The sequence below is a fragment of the Calidris pugnax genome, unplaced genomic scaffold (assembly GCF_001431845.1).
Source record: "Calidris pugnax isolate Ruff unplaced genomic scaffold, ASM143184v1 scaffold56, whole genome shotgun sequence".
NCBI classification, from domain to species: Eukaryota; Metazoa; Chordata; class Aves; order Charadriiformes; family Scolopacidae; genus Calidris; species Calidris pugnax.
The window spans coordinates 4,057,519-4,080,679 of record NW_015090839.1 but is presented as its reverse complement, the minus strand read 5'-3'; the positions used below and the strand labels follow the sequence as shown (position 1 = coordinate 4,080,679).

Genomic DNA, 23,161 nt, shown 5'->3' with positions numbered 1-23,161 from the left:
GGGTGAAAAACTGCAAGGCTGGGGATGTTTACAGGAACACAAGCCACCACAATGGCATCTGACTTGCTTGAGGTTTTTTTTTTTTTCTCTTAAAACTATGTTCAAGGTACACCTGTAAAATGACTGGTGCCTTTCCCAAAGAGTGGTCCCACACCACTTGGGTGCCAGGTCCAGCACTGAAGCCAGCGATGGGCCTGCAGAGGGGTCACACTGGGCATTGCCTGACAGCTGAGTCCTTCACCAGTGCCAGAACAGAACAGACAGCGGGTGCCTCCGATCTCTGGGCAAAAGGTGCCACCCACACAGACCCCAGCATGCCGGACACTTTCACAGGCTGAGTATAAACTGTTAAAATAGTACGCATAAACTGTATACACTTTGACTGAGCATTATATCTCAGGATAAATCTCCAAAAGTTTCCTTCTCTGCGATGCAGCAAAGGAGCTCCTGCACAACGCTCCAGATCCAGTGCTGCAAGGTCTTCTCTTAGATGAGCCCACACTCACAGCTTTCCTACCACCTTTCCTACCATCTGCCTGAACGGACAACATGGCTTCTGGATAAGCCAACAGCTGTAAGCCAAATACTTTCCAGAGGTAAAGAAATTAAAATTAGCACAGAAGGAGAGGAAGCATTTACTCAATGTGGAAAAGTTTTAGAGGAGTGTCCCTTTGGGCCCTGGAAGTTGCATTCCTGTCCTAGGGATGCTTGCTCAAAGACCCCTGTATAGCTGAGAATAAGTGATGACTGACTCCCCCTTCTCCATCTCTGCCATATTGGTCCTTCATCCACACAGCACAGGGCTGGGTCACTGATTTCATGGGCACATTCCCTTTCCTGCTCTGTGAGGAGGTGCAGCTCTGCACTCTTGGAAGAAACAGCAAGAGGAGGATGGATGATGCAATTCCTTCACTGAACGACTTCATCACAGTAAGATGTTCAGTCAATTCACTCCTGAGCCTTTGCCTAAAGCAGAAGCCTGCTACACCAGTAACCCAAGAACCAGAACAGCTCTTTAAGAATGCCACTTAGAAAAAAAAAATAATAAAGGAACTAAACAAAGAGTTAAATATACCATATAAACAGATAATATACAAAAGTTTGTCTTGTGTAAAAAAGAAAAAAAACAAACCACAAAAAAACAACAAAGCAAGCCCTGAATATTTTGACACGAAAAGCCCCTTGGTTTCTTCTCTGCCAAAGACTAAAGAAAAATTATGAATCAGGCTCCTTAAGACAAAGGTCTACTTGGGAAGGCCAGTTTCTAACAAGAAGCAGATCTCTCACTCTTCACTGATGCTTGGTAATAGAAGCTTCTCATTTTTCTTAAGAGTAAAGGAATACAACCATCAGTCTGGAAAACTATAATGGTTCTAAACTCTGCACTCTGCTTAGCAGAGGCAAAATCTTGCTTGCTAAGTTCTTCAGAGAGGTTCTGGGAAGGTAACTATTGTATATTTATGAGTAAGTTTAGGCAATGTACAGTACAGGGCAAAATCCTTTGTTCAAAAGCAGCCTTCATTTTCTTTTGAATTTTGCATCTCTTAAGAAATACCAGGAGTCATTTTCAATTAGAATGTCTCAGAAAAGTTGGCAGGGCCCAGAGTCTATTTCTTAAGCAGCTTTTCTTCCTTTGTGATCTCTCAAGATTGGTTCTTTCATTCACTTCTACTGCCAGGATAAAGAGGAGACAGATTTCTGGTCAGGACATAAATATCAAAGCAGCAATCCATCCCGTAACAGCATCCGCACTGTAGGTTTGCCCAGCACAAACCAGTAGTGGTCTGCTCCTTCGCTTGTGGGAGACGAGGTTTTTTTAGTAGATGTGAAAAGATTTTCCTGGCTTTCACGCTCGGTGAATTACTGACTGAAAAGTGTGAAATCTTGGACTTGTAACTTCTTACTTTTTCAGAAGCGGTTTCAATAGGTACCAGACTTTGGCAAAACAGGTTCCCTTGATTAAAAGGCCTCCCGAGGGATGGGGGGGAGAAGGTTGCTTCCCAAAGAGGATATGGCAGGGCTGAAATGTAACCAAGCAGTTTGCAAATGTTACTAACTGCCTGAATGATTTCTGAAATGTCTGTGCAACCCAGAATTCAAAGTCAGATGCAGGCAGTGTGACACAGCAGAAAGATACTAAATGGCAGAAGTTCAGCATGGACACAATTTCCTCAACAAGCACAACTGGAATTCCAATGGGGACCAGTAATTTTAAAACACTGACAACTTCAGAAGTGTTATTCAGGAGTTACCCAAATTACTGAGATTTACCCAGATGTTTTTCTCCCTTCTAAAGACAAGCTGTCCTAAAACTGAATCCCAGAGACAAGATTAAGACTAGAGACTTGTGGGATCTACAATAACCCACTCCTAACTTAATACATCACAGTTTTCAAACTGACTTAACTACTGCGGCAGACACAAGCACGCTGTACATCTGGGAATGCTCAAAACAGCTCCCTACTGACCCAGGCCTGTGCCTTCAACTTGGTCAGTTTTGTCCAATCTTATATTGTTCCATGATCAAATCAAGAGGACCAGAGTCAGAGCTTCCTGCACCAACCTCCTCTTGTTCCCTACTAAAAATCCAGAAAGAAAAAAAAACAAAACAAACAAACAGTAATTCTTTGAGGTAAAGCTTCTTGAAGTCAGAAAAGAAAGTCATCTGCTGGAATGTTAGAGCTAGTCCTGGGCAGAATGCAGGAGAGAAAGTAAGCTCATTAATTGCCATTTACCCACTCTGTGGCTGAACAAATGAGATTATTCCATAACTATCAGAGTTGCACACACGGGTTACAGATTTCTCCGACCGTGCACACACATTGCTCCAGAAGGGGAGCAAATCAGCGTTAGCGGACTAAGACAGAAACCATTTGACCTATTTTGAAACAGTCCATTTTAGTTTTTCTCATCTAATTAAATTTGTGAATGCAATGGTAAAAAAACTGAATCAACATTTTGAAGTTCTGTTACATTAAAATGGAAAAAGATCTACGAATGCATGAAGAAAGATTCTCTATAAAATAGAAGCCAAATACGCTTTAAATCCCCAGATGTATTTGTGGAACTGCTTGGTTCTAGCAACCAAAGCACTCCTTCCCTGTTAGTTGCAGAATGAACATAAAAGAACTTTAAAAAAATTATTAAATTTTTTGGCAGCACCAGGTGAAGAGCTTTGAGCTGCACTCTGCTTCAGCATTACAATGAAGAGTATGTTTAAAAAACTCCAGTCACCTGCAAAAAGCATCATGCTAACCAAATCTGAAGAGCTGGCCCTATCCAACTGACACCATGTTAAAGCTTTACTATCTTTGTAGAAACCCTACATGTCCAAGGTACAAAATACAGAAACAAACTATTCTGCAACTGGCGCCTGTTATAAAATTTTGGTATCTCTCCAATGGTCCATTCTGTTCACTGAAAGAATTCAAGATGCAATGCCCAAGTAGCAGACTATCTCTAAGGTGTGCTAGAGCAAAGGTGTCTATTTTAAACTTCCATCAGAGTAAGACAGTGTGGAACTTGCAAATAAGGATTCCAAATAGGAACTGGCTCAGTGAACAATAATTTATCTCACAGTAACAAGAATGCAAAGAATAAAGATCTCAAACTAAATGCAATTGTGAGGACATTCTCTCTTCAGCTGCCAGCTGAGACTGCTGGCTGGCTGAAATGTGATGTATGATAAGAGATCCAAGCTGTCTAGACTCTGCATAAAAGCCTTGCACAACAAGGCCAATGAAGAACACCTCGTATATGACAAGAAACAGTGAATTAGTGCAGCAAACAATAGCAATCTGTCTTTCACAGATCTGCACAAAATAAGTGGTTCTCCTAATAGTCATCCATTGTACAGGCCTGCTTGTTGAGGAGTTCTGGTCTTAACAAGAAGCACAAGGCTTGCTATGGTTTACTTAATCCCAAGAGCACCCTTCTAGAAGTTAGCAGTGACTTGTGCATCATTTTATGAGCATTCTAAAGAAAGAGAAATTACCCTGAAGATGAGAAAGCAACACATAATAAACCCACCTTTTCCTCTTTTTTTTTTTTTTTAAACAGAAGTATGCCAGAAGGAAGACAAAACACAGCCCATTAAAAAGAATAAAGTAACAAAACCCCTTCCTCTCCATCACTTACCCTATATCAAGAAGACAATTAGTGTCAAAACCAGGAAACAATCTGGTATCCATACTGGGAAGAAAGGAAGCTACAGTCCCAGAAGTCCTCCTGCCTGTGGCTTACAAAACTAAATAATGTTTGGGAACAATGGTCCTGTCAGTGACATGTCAACAACACATTTATTTTAAAAAGGCTAAATTCAAGTTTTAAACACAAGTAACTGTAAAAGAAAAAAAAAACAAACAAAAACCCAAAAAAACTTTGGTTGATTATCCATCTTGTTAAGTACGTTAAAGTTAGCAATCAACAGTTTCTCTAGGAAGTCTCCAGGAACGGACAGGTCAGCTCACTCCTTACTGGAAGGTCAGACACCTAGCAGTGACACTGGAAATGCTGCCATGCCAGCGTCACACATGCTCACAACATCTCAGCCAGCATTTGGGAAGCTAATGGTGCATACAGGCACAGCCAACTTGGGTTGCTGTGAATTCATTGAGACAAATAAATAAAAAAAGCAACAAGAAAAAAATAAAGCCAAGCACCTCTAGGGCCAGACCCCGAAGACACAGGAATCAAAGCTTTTTTTTTTTTTCTCCTCTCCCTATTTACAAAATGCCATTTAGAGCTGATGTGGCCACTTCAGTATTGTGAGGAAATGTCTTTTATTCTAAGCAGTCACAAGTGTGTTGTTCATGGACGCTGTGGCCTGCGTGGCACGGAGTGTCCCATGGGGTGTGTTCCTCCCACCAAGGCACACGGAGGGAGTTCAGTCTTCAGTTTCTTCATATGTTGTCTCGTCAAACGGACGGTCCAAGAGAGGTACCAAACGGTGACGGGAATATTTCAGTTGCAAAAGGTCCCCAACTTCATTGATTTCTTTTAAAGCCTGAGAAAGAGAGCACAGTGGATCAGCAGAGGAGACAGATGCAAGCAACTTGTCAGCACATCTTCCTTTCCACGTGTCTGCAGACTACTCCAACAACCATTTTACTTCAGTAAGGTTTTCCTGTGTAGAAGTCTGTAGCTTCAGAGGTGCATAGGATTTGGTTTTAGCATTCAGAAATCTTGAGACCAAGTGAGCAACACTGGTCACTTAACTAAGAGCGACTCTGCACCCACCTGACTACCCTACTTCCAAGGCAGGATCAAAATATCCAGCAATAATAACTCAAATTTGACAGTCAGCCCCCCAAAACCCATGACTATTCATAGACAGAAAAACAGAGAACAACATTCCTGCCTTCCTGGACATAAAAAAACTGAAGCAAAAAAAAAAAAAAAAGTAGGCTGAAGTTTGACTCTTCTTTATCTATCATTCAGTATGAAAACAACATGTGTTAGTGTACCAGCTCTGACCTACTGTATTTCTTTGAATTGCAAGATAGCAAAAGGCAAGCTGCAATATTGTGCTAACAGGTTCTATTGATGCATTTGTTGCATCTACATTTGATTAATTTGCATTGTCCACATACAACTAGAGACGCAAGCTCTGTGTCATAAACAACATTGCATGGGAGATTTTTGCCAGCCAATCCAAGGAATGAAAAGAAGTTATTCTGGTTCAGATCCCAAGCATTTTCTCCCTAGAAATTATGTCCCACTGACTGAGGTTGCCACAAAGGCAACACTTGGGCAACTGATAGCTAATGAGCTAACGAAACCTTTCACCGTTTTGACCTGAACGCAAACGTTATGAAGTTTACCAGAGATCAAACATCTGCTAGCGTTAGAAATGAGGAAAGTCCCGGCTCAGTTAATCATACTTCCTTTGTGTTGCAATCTCTTTGATAAGACACTGGTTCACAATAGGGCTTGGTAAAAGCCAAACCCGAAACTTCATTTCTCTACGGAACAGGAGCAAGGTACAAAATAAAACAGTTGCTGCAGACAAATCTGCTAGTGTACATGACGCTAATTATCTTATATAGGCAAGTGACAAAGAAATGAGTTCAGAAGATGAATTCCAAATATAATGTGAGTCTTGAACTCAAAGGCTGACATTCTGCACTCCCTTGAATTGTAAATGTATTCAGATAAATACATTCAGCATTCCTTCAGAATGCCACTAATTCAATATTAATGCTCCAATTTTAACATGTTCTGGGTCAAATGCCTGTCTCTTGAGAATAGTTGGCAGACGGGGGTTAATATCCCTACATGCTTTTCCTTCCTGGATGGATAGTTCAAGTTTTTGTTTCTTTAAACAATGGCCCCTCATGCTTGTTATATCTGGCAGCAAGAGCCTCTCCACTCTAAAATCTGGGGGAATGACAAACCCAGAAGTTGGACCTCGGTAAAAACAAAACAAAACAAAAGCGTGGGCACAGTTTGCCAGAGCTTTAAGTAAAGATCCCATATGGAAACAATTTAAGGTTGAATTTCTGTTGAAAGAGTCTGTTAACTGTTATTCTTGAATGCAGATTTAGGATTTTATTAATTTAAAACAAAAAGGACCACGTGACCAGCAAAGACTACAAAGGAAATGGCACTGGTGAACTCTGACTTCAGGAGGGTGTAATATATTTTTCATCACTGAAAAGAAAGCACCAGCCCACAGGGATGCAGGTTATGAGGGACTTCACTCTGATCCTGAGCCAAATATTTTCAGGCAAGGAAGTTTTATTTACATAAAACGGTTAAAATTGTAACTGAGAACTGTTCCCCATCATGTGGGTTTATTTAATAAGAACAAGGAAGCATTACAAATATCAGCATTTACAAGACAAGCTTCTCTTCCCTGTCCCCCAAACCTGGATAAACTTTGTTCAGAAAAAATGCTGCAACAGCCCTAGTTAGCATCCATGTAGACACGGATGGGCTACCAAGCTCTCCTCTCTGTCACTGACTTGAAGAAGCTCTTTGCCAGCTCTCTCCAAGTCTATTCATTTCAGTTCTTTTTTCCTCCTGGATATTGTTGCCACAGTTCAGCAGAGGGATCGGTTCCGAGGGCTGCCTTAATGATTAGCTGCCTGAAATCAATCCCCTTTCACTGCATCACAAGAAAACACAACACAAAGTCACTGACACAAAGAGTTGCTCCTTATTAATTCTTCTTGCCAACGTTCTGGGTTCAGAGCATGCAGCTGTTTTGAACCTAAAAGTGGATTACACTAACTTGGAACAAAGCCTCCACATACTGAGCTAAATCAGGATTTCTTCATTCACGTCAAAATTCACACCTCATTTTGCCTTGCATGAATTTTCTTAGGCAGACAAGCCCTAACACATTAAACAAGCATTTCCTCCATTTAGAGCATTTAGCGCCTTCAGAGGTACTCTAGAAACGAGTATTTACAGTTAAATGCACAGAACTTGAAACATTTTCTGGAAAGCAGAAAGACTTGTAAGTGAATTGACAGGAAAAGAGCTTTTTAAAGCAGAGTAATAAAAGTTACAGATTGGTTTTGGAAGAGAGCAAGTATAATACTTATACAGACCTTGCAAAACCAGCTTGTTATGGTAAAGACTCCAGCTAGTCACTAAGAGAGAAGACCACGGATCTAACCAACAGCAAGACTGCATGATTGCTCAGGTAGTACAGATCAGGTTTGTATGGTTTCAGTTATAGCTCAGTTTGCAGCAATATGATTTCAGAGCCTTCAGTTTTCCTTCTTTTCCTTCCTCCTACCTCCTTCTCACTCATCCCCCCATGTTCCCCTGGCCAGAAGTTACTGCTCCCTTCTCTGTCAATGCACTCAGTTCTACTGCCATGCTCTGAGCCAGGTCTGGGATACTATTAATTTTATACATGGCGAAAGGAAGGGAAGGAGAGAGCCTTCTCCAAACATCCAGTTTCAGAATTTTTATTTGGAACAGAAACAACTGAATAGGGCTAATTATAGGAAAAGTAGCAGGACAAGAAATTGGGAAGGGTCTCCTCAAGCAGGAAATTAGAAATCAACCAGCTGCCCTGGACACCTCCTCTCTTTGGGACCATAACCTATGGGATTCTTTCAAGCAGGTCTCCGAACAGGACAGAGTCTACTTTCCTGAAGCCAAGGCGGTGACTCAACCCAGCTTAGCTTCTGAGTCACAGAAACAGGGAAGTGGGGGAAAAAAAAAAATAAAAATACAACGGAGGACTTTGACAGACCCTAAGACAGCCCATGTACATGCCCAAAGAAAATTATTCAGACAACTCAAAAATAAATGTAGTTATCCCACCAAAATGTAATAAGGATTGTCAGGCTCATTCATATAATCCGCTTTCAACTATGAGTCAGGGAGTAACTGCTATACTTGATCTGAAGGCAGCATCTCCTGACTGCGACGCAAGCACCTCCTTGGGGGGACCTCCATTCCCACTGGAAGAGACTCAGTGTGGGCAGGAGTCAGTAAGGCATTGCATGTGGTACAGGCTCACTTAGGACACCATCATTTAAGACACAGTGCTCTGAAGCAGAATAGTAATTTTTGAAATAAAAAAATATTACTGCTAGTCATGTGATGAGGTTTGAATTTTATTTTTTTTTTGAGAAGAATATAGATCTTCTGGAGGTTCTTAGGCTTATTTTTTTTTTCCCTTCTGCATCTGGGGTCAGAAGCAGCTGAATTTTTTCCTTCTAAAAGATTCAGTGGAAGGTAGAGCCTCTTAAGAGGGGAATAAGCACTGTCTCAAAGGAATGAGACTGTCTCACATCATTCAAAATAGGAAAAGAAAGTCCCTGAGATTTACTATAGGCAGCCATTCTGCATCGTTGAAGCAAGGAAAGAGAGATGGAGTCACTGCCAGCTCTGCTACACAAGGCTTTGAACGTTAGATTCAACTAGTTTGTGTACCAAACATTGAACCACTCTACAAAAAAAAACCAGACAACCGTTGCATCTGTTTATAGAAGGCATGAGCAAAAGGAAGACAAGATGAGACACTTACTGTATCAAGCATCTCTTTGGTATGAGCTGCAGACAAGCAGAATCTGGCTCTGGACTCGATGATGGGGGTGGCAGGGAAGCCCACAACCACAACACCGATGTTCCGCTTCAGCATCTCACGCCCAAATGCACTGCCAGAAAGAACAAGAGATGATCGTCAGAACGATACCAGCGAAGCAGCAGCAGCACGAAGCTCTCAGTACATTAACCCACACAGGCCTTTGTTGAAGCAAGCCTGTAAAATACCACAATTTGGTGCTTCCAGTGCTTTCTTTTAGAGGCAGAACACCTGTTCACAAAAGCTTTTTTTTTTTTTAAATTCAATCCCAAGGTGGTCATTTTTTTTTTCCCTTCTGCATCTGGGGTCAGAAGAAGCTGAATTTTTTCCTTCTAAAAGATTCAGTGGAAGGTAGAGCCTCTTAAGAGGGGAATAAGCACTGTCTCAAAGGAATGAGACTGTCTCACATCATTCAAAATAGGAAAAGAAAGTCCCTGAGATTTACTATAGGCAGCCATTCTGCATCGTTGAAGCAAGGAAAGAGAGATGGAGTCACTGCCAGCTCTGCTACACAAGGCTTTGAACGTTAGATTCAACTAGTTTGTGTACCAAACATTGAACCACTCTACAAAAAAAACCAGACAACCGTTGCATCTGTTTATAGAAGGCATGAGCAAAAGGAAGACAAGATGAGACACTTACTGTATCAAGCATCTCTTTGGTATGAGCTGCAGACAAGCAGAATCTGGCTCTGGACTCGATGATGGGGGTGGCAGGGAAGCCCACAACCACAACACCGATGTTCCGCTTCAGCATCTCACGCCCAAATGCACTGCCAGAAAGAACAAGAGATGATCGTCAGAACGATACCAGCAAAGCAGCAGCACGAAGCTCTCAGTACATTAACCCACACAGGCCTTTGTTGAAGCAAGCCTGTAAAATACCACAATTTGGTGCTTCCAGTGCTTTCTTTTAGAGGCTGAACACCTGTTCACAAAAGCTTTTTTTTTTTTAATTCAATGCCAAGGTGGTCCTCCTCAAAAGGCTTCACTGTATTAAGTTCTAACAAAGCTGAAAGTTTATATGTGGCCGAGGCTGGTCTTTAGCAGGCTGTTTCTAAATGGATTTGTAACTTAAGCTTGGAAACCCTTCTGAGAGGAAACAGGTATTTTGGCTCAGAAGTTTAAATGAACAAGGAATCCCCCATGCTGCAATCCCCCAAAGCAGATGTTTCTGCACTTTCAAGATGGTTTGTTTTCATCAATTTAATTCAATTAAAGTACATTATGGTGTCAGAGTATGTACCACTTTTTAAGTGCCTATCATAGGAGCCATTGAATTGCCACAGTAAATTGAGATTGCCTGATCTGGTACCAAATATTTTTAAGGTGCAAAAACCTCATACAATCGTCACACAGCATCTTCAACAAAACAAATTCTTATGGGGATTAAAGAAATCAGCAGTTGTGACTTACGTTATGAGAGGCATGAAGATCTAGATCCTTTCCATAATGGTAGTGCATTGTGGGTGTCTCCACAGGCCACAGAAAATGGCTAATCCTTTTTGAACTGACATTGTCTTCATAAGCAGCAATGAACTTAAGAGGCTTATAAGGATGTATAAAAATAACATCCTTTTACTAGGTTTTTAAATTTTCTGCTTTTTAATTCTGTTACAATTATTTCCTTATAAATAGCTGCATCCTGATTCACTTCATTTTTACCCACTTTGTACTCTCAAACTATTTTAAAAACAGACTGCAAGAGACAAAGAAAGGATGAAGTAGACCCAATGTAGATCCTAAGGGCCGAGTCTTATCAGAGCTCTGTGTTCTTGCTCATTTTTAAGCTACTGGCCCAACTGCTCAGCTAATAAGTATTTCCATGATCATTTCCAGGGAAAAGATTGTACTGACTGGTAGGGCAGCTGGGCGGTGGAAACAGTATTTCTCTGTGTGCTGGATGGTGCACACCCCAGACTCTGCAACACCCATAAAGGTTGCAGGCTGTTTAAATTTGGTTATATTGAGAAAGGCAGAGGAAGATCGTGTCTAGCTTAATGTAGAGCGCCAGAGACGTTTGTTCCCTCACAGAACCGCGGTGCTGAGCCAGGCTGAAGCCTCACTGAGCTAGAAGAGCACTAGGGATGTTCAGTATGGCTTAAAATGAAGCTATGCTTTCCAAATTTGGAAGTGTTGGTTGAGCACTGCATTATACACAGACACTGAAAAGCAGATATCAAAGCCAAGTTGTCCTTGAAATTAGGCTTTTGTTCACATTGCAAAATTCTTTAATATATACTTCATATCCGTTGTTGTGTCTCATCACATCCCAGCCCCTTGCTTTTTCTTTTTTTAATTGTCAGAGTTTGTTTGTGGAAATGTTGGCTGCTTCTGATCCAGGAGCTGGTTGTAAGATTCCTCTTGTGACTTTTAATGTTAATTTCCACTCAATTTCAGCCTCTCTTTAGCACATATATACACTTCACACATAAATAAAATGAAAAAAACCCCAAATTTGAAAACATGGCATGTAGCAGTAAAATTGCTTCCCTGAAGTGTTTTCTTGTTGCCCCAAGCTACAAGCCTCAATTTTCTCAAGGTCTCTTATAGGAAGTTACCATGTTTTATAAGATGCAGTAATGATCATAAAAGCAAAAATCAAACCAGTCTTTTCTCACATTCAGAAAAATCTTAATATTCTTGTACCATTCTATCTTTAAATAAAGCGAGTGAGAAGTTATCCCGTTAAACCTACCCAATTTTTGCTGGCATGTACAGCATCAGAGGCACAACAGGGGAATCTTCATTTCCATAGATGATAAAGCCCATCTCTTTCAGTCGTCTCCTGAAATATCTCGTGTTCTCTGCTAGCTGCTGCACACGTGCTTTCCCTAGGAAAGAAATTTAGATAAGACCATGAACACCATAGACCTTAGTCCCATGTGTAACTGCAACACAAGACCTCTAGTAAAGTACAAACTATGAATGTACTGCTTGTGCTTATGGAAGTGTTAAACTTCAATGCAAACTCGAATTCGCAGTTTCTTCTCCCTCATGTAATCAAGATTAATCACTCCTTTTCTGACAAGGCTGTAGCTGAATGGACTAAGACAGGCATAGCCATCAAGTCCAAGCACTCCCTAGTTTTTCCATACCAGTTTCTTAATCACGAAGTACCTGGCAAAACAAGGCAGTTACCTGCTTTTAAGCAAGATTCAAACTCTGCTCAAAGTTCACTGGTTACTGCATCTTGAATAAGAGTTTGCTTACACTTTGAATTATTAATGGAAGCCTAATCGAATCAGCTGGCGCTGTTCACTGTGTTTTAACCTTCTTGTAGGTATTAATGGAAATGACTATTTTCCTCCTTAGATCTACTTGCTGAACTGCTCATGTGGCTGCTCCCTAACCTTTTTCAGTTAAAATGAGCTGGGTTTAAATTAAACCAATTACTTGTGATAATCCAGCTCATTTTGCATAAGCAGCAGCAGGCAATTTATCATGTATTCTGTAAGGATTATTTTTTTTACATTTGTCAAAATTAATACACAGGACATTAGGCAGCTAGTATCATTTAAAGATTCCAGCTATTCAGATACACATAGGACAACCTATTTATCAGTTAATTAAATTCTAGCCTAGCACAGTGTAACATGTTTCTGTATTGCCCAGAAAAAGATCCCCATCATCTCACCTAAGCAGAGGATAATGCGTTTCTGATCAACTAATACTCTAATGTGCTTAAGAGATTAAGCACTATGCCATTGATGGGACTATAATAAGTAACATTTATAATTACTTGTCTCTGGTCCACAGAGCATATTTCTGGATAATTGATTATCCAAACACCGCCTTCACCAGATGGGTGATTCATATACTGAAGCATTAAATCTACAGCAGTGCAGATCTATGCCATGTAGCAAAGTCAGCTGCTAGATATTAATCGTCTTCCTTTAAAGTAGTAGATAACACAAGGTGATTAACCAAAAGGAATGCCAGGTCTCAAAGAAACATCCAACACCCACATAGCTCTGCTCCAGGCCAAAACAAATGTAATTTTAAGAACCTATCTAGTTTTTGTAGCCAAGAGTATCAGACATTCCACCCACAACCATGCAATCAAAGGCAAAATCCCATCAAAGGCAAAGCATGAGAAAAAAGGATGAAACCTGTTAAGTTTGCAAAACCTGGCCTATCATTAGTGGGTAGGAGCTGGTATTTTTAACAGCATTCACTGCCATTTAAGACATCTCTTCTCCTCCATTAACAGCATTTCTTAATGTTTTCTCCCCCAGAACTTCTGCAGAAGCTTAATTCCTCTTCTCCAAAAAACAATAAGATTTCAGTGAAACACAAAGGCATTTTGTGCTTATGAAACTTACATTTTTAATTGGCTCAGATCAGATCCTCTAGTGGAGACCCAGATTTCTCTGATGTTTTCAGACCAATTATTTGTTTATTTTAAATACCCCAGAGCACAAAGTGAAGTTGAAAAAAAATCAACCCAACAAAAAAATAAAAAGAAACTGGCCTATTTCAAGATGCTACAGATAGTGGGCCAAAAGTCCACTTGCATTTCTATCATTGAGGCAATCAAAAACAAAGGTGTCCAGAGCAATCTACACGCAGAAAAAAGCTACTATTGTACCTTCTGAGAAAGCTGCATCCACATGTCTCACACACAAAACCGCACAACTTCTGACAACATTTCAAGTCAGTGATGTACAATGCCATCAAAATAGACATGAGATTTCACCACTATGAGAACAGTAAGGCAATGTACACAGCTGGATACAACCACTGTTATCAGCCCTTCTCTCACAACCAGGAATGCAGCTTCTCCCATACAGACATTCTCTCTGTGCTCCCACAAAGCATGGGGTTTACACTGCTTCAAGCAGAAGGAAGTTTTCCCCTCTACACATTCACACCCTTTTCCAAGTTGTTGGGAGCCTTCCAGGCTAAAGATTAAAGAGCAACCTTAATTTGTAGTTGGCAGCTTCTTCACAGTCTTCCTCGAACTCTTTCTCATAAAAAGAGTTTATGATTCTAGATTTGTCCTTATAGATGGAAGAGTGCTTTGAGATGTAAACAAGTTTCATGTCCAAGTCTTTCAGTTCCCTACCGAGACATAATCACCTACTACAGCAATAGGTTTGGAAGACACTTTCCTTCTTCAGGTTTGCAGGTCTCAAAAGCCTGTCAGGTTCTACTTCGCTCTAGAATCACCAGTTAATTTAATGAAATTATTACCTCCCTAAAAACTTGTCACCGTGCCTACAATGTTACCAAGAACTTGAAAACTTATTCAATGATGTCTTCTCATGACCCACCATGTGTCATTACCATTTTCTGAAGAGAACTGTAGTCGCAGTGAAGCAAAGGACCAGAAATTGAAGAAGACCTGGGTGCAGGTTCCTTGTCCTTCGATTTCCTTTCTCCCTGCATCCTGTGCAACTACTCTCCTCTGCAGTTCAACGTATTTAGTGTCCTATTCCACTATAAAATCCTGCATTTGAAGAGTGATGCCACGTGCGAATTGGACAGGATCTGGAGCATTACACAGAAAGCACACAGCGAGTGTTCAGCTCTGGTAACGTTTCCTGGTTCAGCCCCACCAGCACACACTCGTGTAACAGGCTGTGAACTGCTACTACAGTTTTTACCATATTTTCTGGCACCACAAAGACAAACGAAGCAGTGCCTGGGGAGAGCAGTCACCAGGTACCACTGCTAATCCCACTGACACCCAAACAGCGCTTGAACATTCAGACGGACCTCAAATTCCCTTCCTGGCCCAAACATCTTCTGAAGTTCAGGGCTCTGTCCACATCTGCTTGACTGTAGGCCTAGAAAGACTGCCAGGACTGCAGCAATCCCCCAGCAGCTGGCTTTCTTGGCAGAACGCAGCTTCATTTTTAAGATCATGCAAAAAAAGGCCAGCTCAGACACCACCCTGCCAATTGTTCTCGCATAGGAGTTGTGCAACGATTCTGGTAACATCCTTTCATCTAGGAAACTGGAATGTGATGACCTTCAGGGAGGGAAGGAAAAGGGGAAGAAAGGGAGGATTACTGGAACTGAGTTCTTCAAAAAGCTAGAAAACTAGAACCTCTTATCAGAGCAACTGATCTGAAGACCCTTATGGGTCCTGTAAATGGCTTAAACTAGCTACTGACAGACCTACACTGGAATTAGAGGATTAACTAATAACTTCTTTGCTATTATACCCTTTTGCAAGTTTACTGCAGTCATAACAACATTGCTCTTGCAATTTACTAAAACACTTCCTTGCTTGTAGCAGCCTGGGCATCAGTCTAAAGCCTATGCGTATCCCCTGAAGAACACGCTGCCATTGCATCACAAGTAAAGGTCACATCCCACCTAAAGAGGAGAAACACTCTCCCTTTACCACCCTCAACTCAGAGCTGCAGCTGTGTGGGCTCAGCAGAGGAAGAAAAGAGAACAGAGGAAAAAAAAAAAAAGCTACAATTGCCTCTGCTTAGATAGCTAAGATGGGCTGAATATTTATAGCTGACAATTTGTGAGGGGGAATGTGCTTTTACTTGACATGACCTTATACCAGTCCAAAATATAAGGCAGTCACTTCAAATTGCCATTGCTCATCTTCATACTGACATTTGCTTGAGTGTACACCTTAGGCACAGAATACATGGTTCAGAGTTCCAGCCCCCGCATCCCAGGTGCTAATAACTAAGTGTGAACTCCCAGATCAGCAGGAGCTTTGCTGACGAGGTCCCTCAGAGCTCCTCTCAAACCTTTGCTCTAAGGCATTGCCCATAACATGGTGATTGTTTATTTACTCTATATGGCCAAGAATGTCAGACACATGCTTTTGCATTTATAAACCTTAAGCAACTTAACTCTAGACTTAGCGGAACTGGCAAGTCAGGCTTTAGAGTTTCTGTAGCAGAAGGGTTCGGTATCACCAGCTGAACCAATACAGTAACTAACGTGTAACTGACTGCAGTACTTTGACCATTCCTCCAATACTTAGCACATACCTCCCAATATCAACAGCAAACTTTTGCCCACTTCTAAACAAGCTTCAAAAGTTGGTGTTTCTAGATTTCTGCTGAGACTATTTCTTTTTTCTGACATTTTACCATATGGCTTATCAAATCTTAGAAACATAAAAGATAAGTAATATTCTTTAAAAAAAATGCAGCTAGCATCTCCCTGAAGGAAATACATAGCCTAAAGAAAGCACTCCATTATGAATGTAAAGATACATGAGATGCAAACTCCTCACAACCCTAATGGAAAGTAATTAGTATCTCTGCCAGGACAAATTCCCACAGACTAAGAGAATGACACTTCATCCTTTGTGAAGGTCTCTGCTTTAGAGGTCATATTGCTCAGGAAGACAGAAGTTTTCGTGAAAACACTACTTAGGAGGTATTTAAGCAAAATTCTTCTCAAAGCAGAAATTAAGTTGATACTTACCATAGCTATCTGCAGGATACAAAGGGGGCTGCACATTCCACCACACCAAATCTAAACTCCTCTTGCAAGGGGTTTATTTGTGGAGCACATAAACAGAGAAACTCTCTTGTATTTAGCCCCGCTGCTCTTTACATCACAGAAGTTCATGCTTAAACTAACAGTCCAAATACTGCAAGGATTCTCAGACAACCCTTATTTGCAAAAGGCAGTTTAATAAACACACAATTGTTCGGCAATTAAAAATTTTTGCAAGGCTAGGATGGTACTTACTCTTTGAAAGAATAAAACAAAATAGAGAGACAGACGCTTCTTAGAGCTGAAATCTGTGTAACTTCTCTATTCCATGTTAAAAAAAAACTCTACAAAGAACAAAGAATTTGTGGAAGTCACAAATATTAGATCTTTGTGACATAGTAACATTCCTGTCATCTCTTAAGGCTGATGAATAAGCTCCCATAGATGGCATCAGACTCCAAAGAAAATTTAGTTCAACCAGGATGTATTTGTTTTTTGCCCCCTCTTGTGATCTCTAGGCAGTAACTGGAGAGCAATCACAAATCTGTCCTTCTGAACAATGCAACACTTCATCAGCAAGGCTTATTGAGAAATAAAAGGCATGTTGCATTGTACACAAACAGACTACCGACTGACACTGAGCTCCAGAGGGCCAAACCAACTTCAGATGGGCAAAAAAATACAAGCAGGATTTTATCTGCTTGTCACACTAAGGATCACTGTCACCTGGATCTAAAACAAAGATACTTGACGCAATACAAAGGAAACTATATGTTTATATTTTTAATTACTTCTTACAAAGACTTCAAAGCAACATAAGACACATCTTTAAAAAAAGGTTCATGAGCAAAGAAACTGTAAACTGTATGCACAAGCTGCAATACAGCTCTTGGTCAACAAATACCAGTTCACATTAGATAGTGGTGAACTTACTATATATTCTTTTATTATCTCATCCTGTAGCTGTTCAGCACAGAGTTTTAACCTCAGTCTTAATTTAACCTATTTCTGTTGCCAATATGTACAATGAGGGTAAACAGAAATTTCATGCCTTTATATTGCATAGCAGTTCAAGGCCAACATCTCTGGTTTTAATGATTAAATGAAAAATTTAGAATAAAAGAAAACTCTTGATATGAATAGCTTCCTATTCAGTACATGCAGAATCATTCAACTTGTGATATATAGTTATTGCCCCAATTACTCAGTCTCTCAATAACAACTTACGCTGTAACATATATACATGCACACATGTGTGAAAGGACAACAAAGCAGCAGATCTCAAGCTACTTTTTCAGGAAACCATGCTGAAAGGCATTTTATAACCTGAGCTGTAATGTTTACTGACTGTTGCTAGTTACTTAAGTATAACTGACCCCCCATATTCTTGCATGGAATAAAAAGAGCTTGTGGAAAGGGTGTTCTGCAGCATCCATCATCATTCCCAAATGACACGACCAACCTACAACCCAATTTTATGGAAAACCTTAACTACACAAGGTTACTAAGATTTTTATCAGACATGTATGTGATTAGAAGCCAACCAGCACTGAAAACAGAAAAAAAAAGAAAAGAAATTACAATCTATTACGAAGGCACAGAGAACAAAGTGATGCCATTGCGTCCTGCTCCTCAGAAAGAAGATAAGGTGTCTAAATACATCCTACAGAGAAAGGACATGGACCATGCTGCAACATTTCATGGCTGCTTTTCTGAGAGCACCAGCATCAATGATTGCTAAGACAAAACAATATTTCATTATCATGGATAGAGGTTTTTCTCCATATACCTTGCTATCAACGGGCCAAACAGAAGCAAATAAGTGATAATTTCTACTTCAAAATGCTTACATTTTGGACATTTGGAAATATTTAGATCAAGTAAACTGGTGACGACAACTTGATTACATATATCATTATCTAGAAGTTTGTTTCTTCAAGTCAGAGTGATGCTATAATACATTCAAGCTTGTAAATTTTTCCACATTAAACCCCCCTTGTTTTTTCAAAGGCTTATACTTCCATTCTGTTTATTATTCCTACATTCCTGTCTTTTGGTTGGCTCTTTCAGTGGAAGACATAATTCAGCATACTCTGTTTTGGAAACAAGCATTTTTCAAATCTCAACCAGGAATTCAATATTCTTCTGCTGATTTAACAGATTCTCCACTAAGCTTTCAGGAGCTAAGCTGCCTCCCAAGGGCATATGAAGATCTTTTGCAACACTAACATAAGTCAAGTTGTGTTCTGGACACTATATTTGTAAATGCCTCATCATTAAAAAACACCCACAACCACCGATTCCTTTTTTGAGAAGGCATAAAAGCACTACTCCTCTTTTACTGCCATGAACATGTTTTTCATATAAGATACAGAAAATTCCCTCTTTAAGGCTTCTCTTGAAAAGCACAAGTCAAGCACGACTTCTAACAACATTTGCACAATGGAAAAAAAAATATTTTTAGATTTGCCAAGAGCAGAAAGGAGAAGCACAACTCAAGAATATCTGACTGGAAGCAAGAGTCAAATTCAAAATAAAGTAGTACTTTCTTAAGGGCTATAGTCAGTAAACTGAAGACTAGAGAAAGCAGAGTGAGATTTTAAACTAAAAAAAACACTGGGAACGCTGAACAAAATTCCAGTTCAACATTGATTAAAAAGCAACACTTTTACCTTTTAAGGAAAAGTTGCACTAAAAGAGACAAGGAGAGCACGATGTTGTTAAAAATGCTGTAAGAGATGCTTAAGGACATTGGATGGTATCACCCGCCAGAGCTGATTTAAGAGCTTGTAACATCATCTGTCAGAAAGACAACTCATAACATGAGCTCACATCCCAAGGCAGAAAGAGGGATCAAGACCAATTCACACACACAATCCTGCCAAAGGCAGCGATCACCTACACAATGATGGAAAGGTCACCTCCTACAACAACCTATTCTTTCAGCATCAAAAAAAAAAAAAAGTTATTTACAACAGTTCAAAACCAAGAAGGAGCTTTAAAGCAAAGTTTTCACTGGTTTCTTCTGAGAGATTATACTCTAAAAGCTAATAGGAAAAATTTTATTATACATTACATAGAGATTTCTTATCTTTCAGAATACTTTCCCTATCTCATTGTTTAAGTTCCAGGGACAAGGTGGCTCCACACGTACCAATCTGCTTCCTCTAAGTTCACAGGTGTGAGTGCTGCACTGCTGCCAATATTTGCAGTAGGAATTTTACATCCTTCCCTTCAGATGCTGTCTGCGGAGTTTCATTACAGGTCTTTGGAAAAGTACTATATACAGTTATACAATGTAACCTGAGATTGCACAGAGACACATTAAAATGCCTGGGTCAGAATACTATATTCTCCCAGATTTACACTATAAAGCACCAGCTCACACAGGAAAATGCCAACAGAACCTGCCAAAACAATGAGAAACTTAAAAAAGCAGTAAGGATAATTCCTTAACTCAGTGCTATTGTGTTACTGTTTAATAGCTCAGAGTCTAGTAATTAGCAAACCAGCCAGAAGAGAGGCGTGACTCGTTGGGGTTTTCCGCAGCACTGTTGGGGGGGATCCAGGTTTACAACAAAAGTGGAAATAGGAAAAGTCTTTATTATGGGATGAGTCTTTATGTTGAGGCTGGAGTGACCAGAAGGACCGAGCATCTTCCACTAGGGGCCAGTGCTGCACAGAGGGAGACGGCAGCCATCCGCCGCACTACCCGGAGGCGGACACAGATTCCCATCCTGACAGGTCAGGATGCGCCCCCCCCAAAAAAACCCCTGTACCTCATCACGGTAAAGCCACGTCCAACTCATCCAGGAGACTCTAAGTAACCGCTAACTGGACAGCTGAGTCAAGTTATTTATTCTTCTGACACACTCGCGTGCTTCCCAAGTTCACCGCTCGGGAGATAAACTCCAAATAACGTGGGAGGAGAAGCCCGGTTTAAGAGCCAGCACACTTGAAAGCATGAAGGAGGAAATCAAAAGCCCACTGAGAGCTCATGTTCGTTGGCCATATGGCAGCAGCATTAGCAACGATTTATTTTAGGAGAAGCGGTGAAGGGCTTGGCTGGTGACCATTCCGAGTTAACCCCACACCTATGGCTTTTTAACAAGGCTGTGTGCAGGGGATTTGCCTGGATTACATGGGTACTGCGTATGAAGCCACTGCAGAGGTGATGGTAAAAACCCACAGTGTTTTAAAACAGAGAGGAAAGTAGTTAAATTTGATTTTTAAAAAATTGGCAATGCTAAAGCCAAGGAGATTCAGAAACGGAAAAAGGAAAAAAGAAAAATTATGGCTGATGTTCTTGGCATTGAAAGGTCTCTGAGAAACAAAATTTATGCTAATATTAAGTATCTGTCACTGCATTTGCTATCAAGCTAAACAGTTCCAGTGGAGTCTAAAGGCATGCCAAAAAACAGCTGGGTGCATGTATTGTCTACTCATTGAGTTTATATATACTGGTGAGATTGAAGCCTTTGGCGTATTCCAAAGCCCAGAGGAGCATTTTTATATTTGCACTTTCTGATTTTGTTTGCAACTACCAGCTGCAGTTAGAGAACTCCAAGGCAGCCTGCTCGCACCATGAACTTCCGCATAAAGAGATGCCGCTCTCACCATGAAGAGATCACCTCTCTTGATGTGATTGGAAAGATATGATCTGTTAAAGAACTACCATCTGAAATACACTGACTTAAAGAGGTTTTTAAAAAAACTTTGGCCAAGTGTGTAATCACAGAATGGTTTGGGTTGAAAGGGACCTTTAAAGATCACCTAGTCCAACTCCCCTGCAATAAGCAGGGACATCGTCAACTAGACCAGGTTGCTCAGAGCCCTGTCTAAACTGACTGCGAATGTTTCCAGGGATGAGGCATCTATCACTTCTCTGGGCAACCTGGGCCAGTACTTCACCACCCTCATCATAAAAAATTTCTTCCTTATATCTAGTCTGAATTCACCCTCTTTTAGTTTAAAACCATTACCCCTTGTGCTATTGAAACAGGCCCTGATAAAAAGATTTTCCCCATCTTTCTTATAGCCCCTTTTGAGTATTGAAGGCTGCAATGGAGGCACTTTCCCAGAAGATCTTACTAATTGTTCAAAATAACACATGGTCCACAGTTTATAATTCTATCAATAGAAATTCACGGATTCACGCATTTGACAGAGTTGGAAGGGACCTCTAGAGATCAGCTAGTCCAACTCCCCTGCTGAAGCAGGAGTGCCCAGAGCACATTACTCAGGACTGCATCAAGGCAGTGATCAATTCTATGTTGGTGACCATGAAAGACTCGATTGATCAGACTGCACGTGCACTCCAAACACCAGTGGTAGTATCACCTAGCCTTGTTGTAGCCAATAAAATAGTATCTGTATTAACAGGGTAAGTTTGATTTCTTCATACTGTCCTGATTTGTATATAATTTCAACTGTAAATTCTAAAGAGCCAACAATCTCTGTACAGCAGCACCCACAAGTCTTAGCTGATGCCAAAGGTTTTCTGTGATATGGTGACACAAAGATGTTACAAAATGACATGGTAATAAAATCCGCTAAAATGGCCGCTCACCCATACACAGCCATGACAGTATTATAATTATTTGATTAGTCATCTTTTGTCTCAAACAGCAGGCTTCGTTATGTGAGCAGAGAGACTTTGAAATAAGATACATGCATAAAGGAGACCGGCATGAATAAACATTTTAAGGAGTTAGTAAAAGCAGCATTAAAACCAATTGATTTAAACTAAGCCAATGTTTACCATATGACAGGAGACAGCAAAATCCCTTTTATAAGATCCTGAAAACTCAAGCTTTAAAGAGATAGAGACTAAACCAGTACAATGCTACTGATGCCACAGAAAAAAACCCCAAAACAATAGGTCAACAGACCATCCTGCCTCAAATCTGGCCAATGTCATCTCCTAAAACCAGCACAAACCAAACAGTGTGTCTAAGTTTTTAAAAATAATGTGAATAAATGGTCTCTTTATCAAATGTAGCATCACTACCAGATACCGTACCAGTGGCAGAGATCTTAATGAATCTTTGACCGAAACATGCAGATGTCTGAAAGACATTTTTAAGTTAGCTCAGGCTATGTCAGAATATTTTAACACAGTCTGCTTCCACTACTAGAGAATAATCTTCTGCAACCAATTCCAGTAATTCAGGGAGGGGCTACAGCCACTGACAAACTAAAGTCTTAGACAAGACTTGATTGCTCTCCATAGGAGGAATTTTCAGCTCTGAAGTACAAAGCTTAAACCAAAAAGGCAAGACAATAATATCATGACCTGGGTGAAAGTCAAACATCATCAGGAAGAAAGAAACTACTACTAAAAGCTGTCAGTCATTCCTCTGTAGGAAGATCACCAGAAAAGTAATCCTCAGAGAAGGGAGGATAAACTAACTGTTGCCCTGATAGAGACATATAAGTATAGTAGGAGTGAAAAATGGAATTTGCCTTAGAGAAGCAGCTTTTTACTAGGGGAAAAATCTTAATTGGACTGCTTTGATACTTCAGGGCTACAGGGTTACTGAATGTAGAGAATGGCATCTTGAAGACACAAGCGGCCAAGGCACATACAAGAAACTTACCAAGCCACCAGGTAGATTTGAATGACAGTAACCAAACAGCTACTCCAGAACTGCTGAGCTAGCAACACGTAAGAGCTTGTACATGGCAC

General features: G+C 40.4%; 1 protein-coding gene across 1 annotated transcript in view; it reads right to left on the bottom strand.

Moving 5' to 3' along the window:
• SPTLC2 (serine palmitoyltransferase, long chain base subunit 2) overlaps positions 1-23,161 on the bottom strand; it is a 64,775-nt gene continuing 41,614 nt past the window's right edge. The window contains exons 9-11 of the mRNA XM_014941947.1: positions 11,747-11,882; positions 9,692-9,821; positions 1-5,005 (exon numbers count right to left, since the gene is read on the bottom strand). Coding sequence (XP_014797433.1) covers positions 4,886-5,005; positions 9,692-9,821; positions 11,747-11,882 — 386 coding nt within the window. The 3' untranslated portion in view covers positions 1-4,885. The remainder of the gene's footprint in view (positions 5,006-9,691; positions 9,822-11,746; positions 11,883-23,161) is intronic.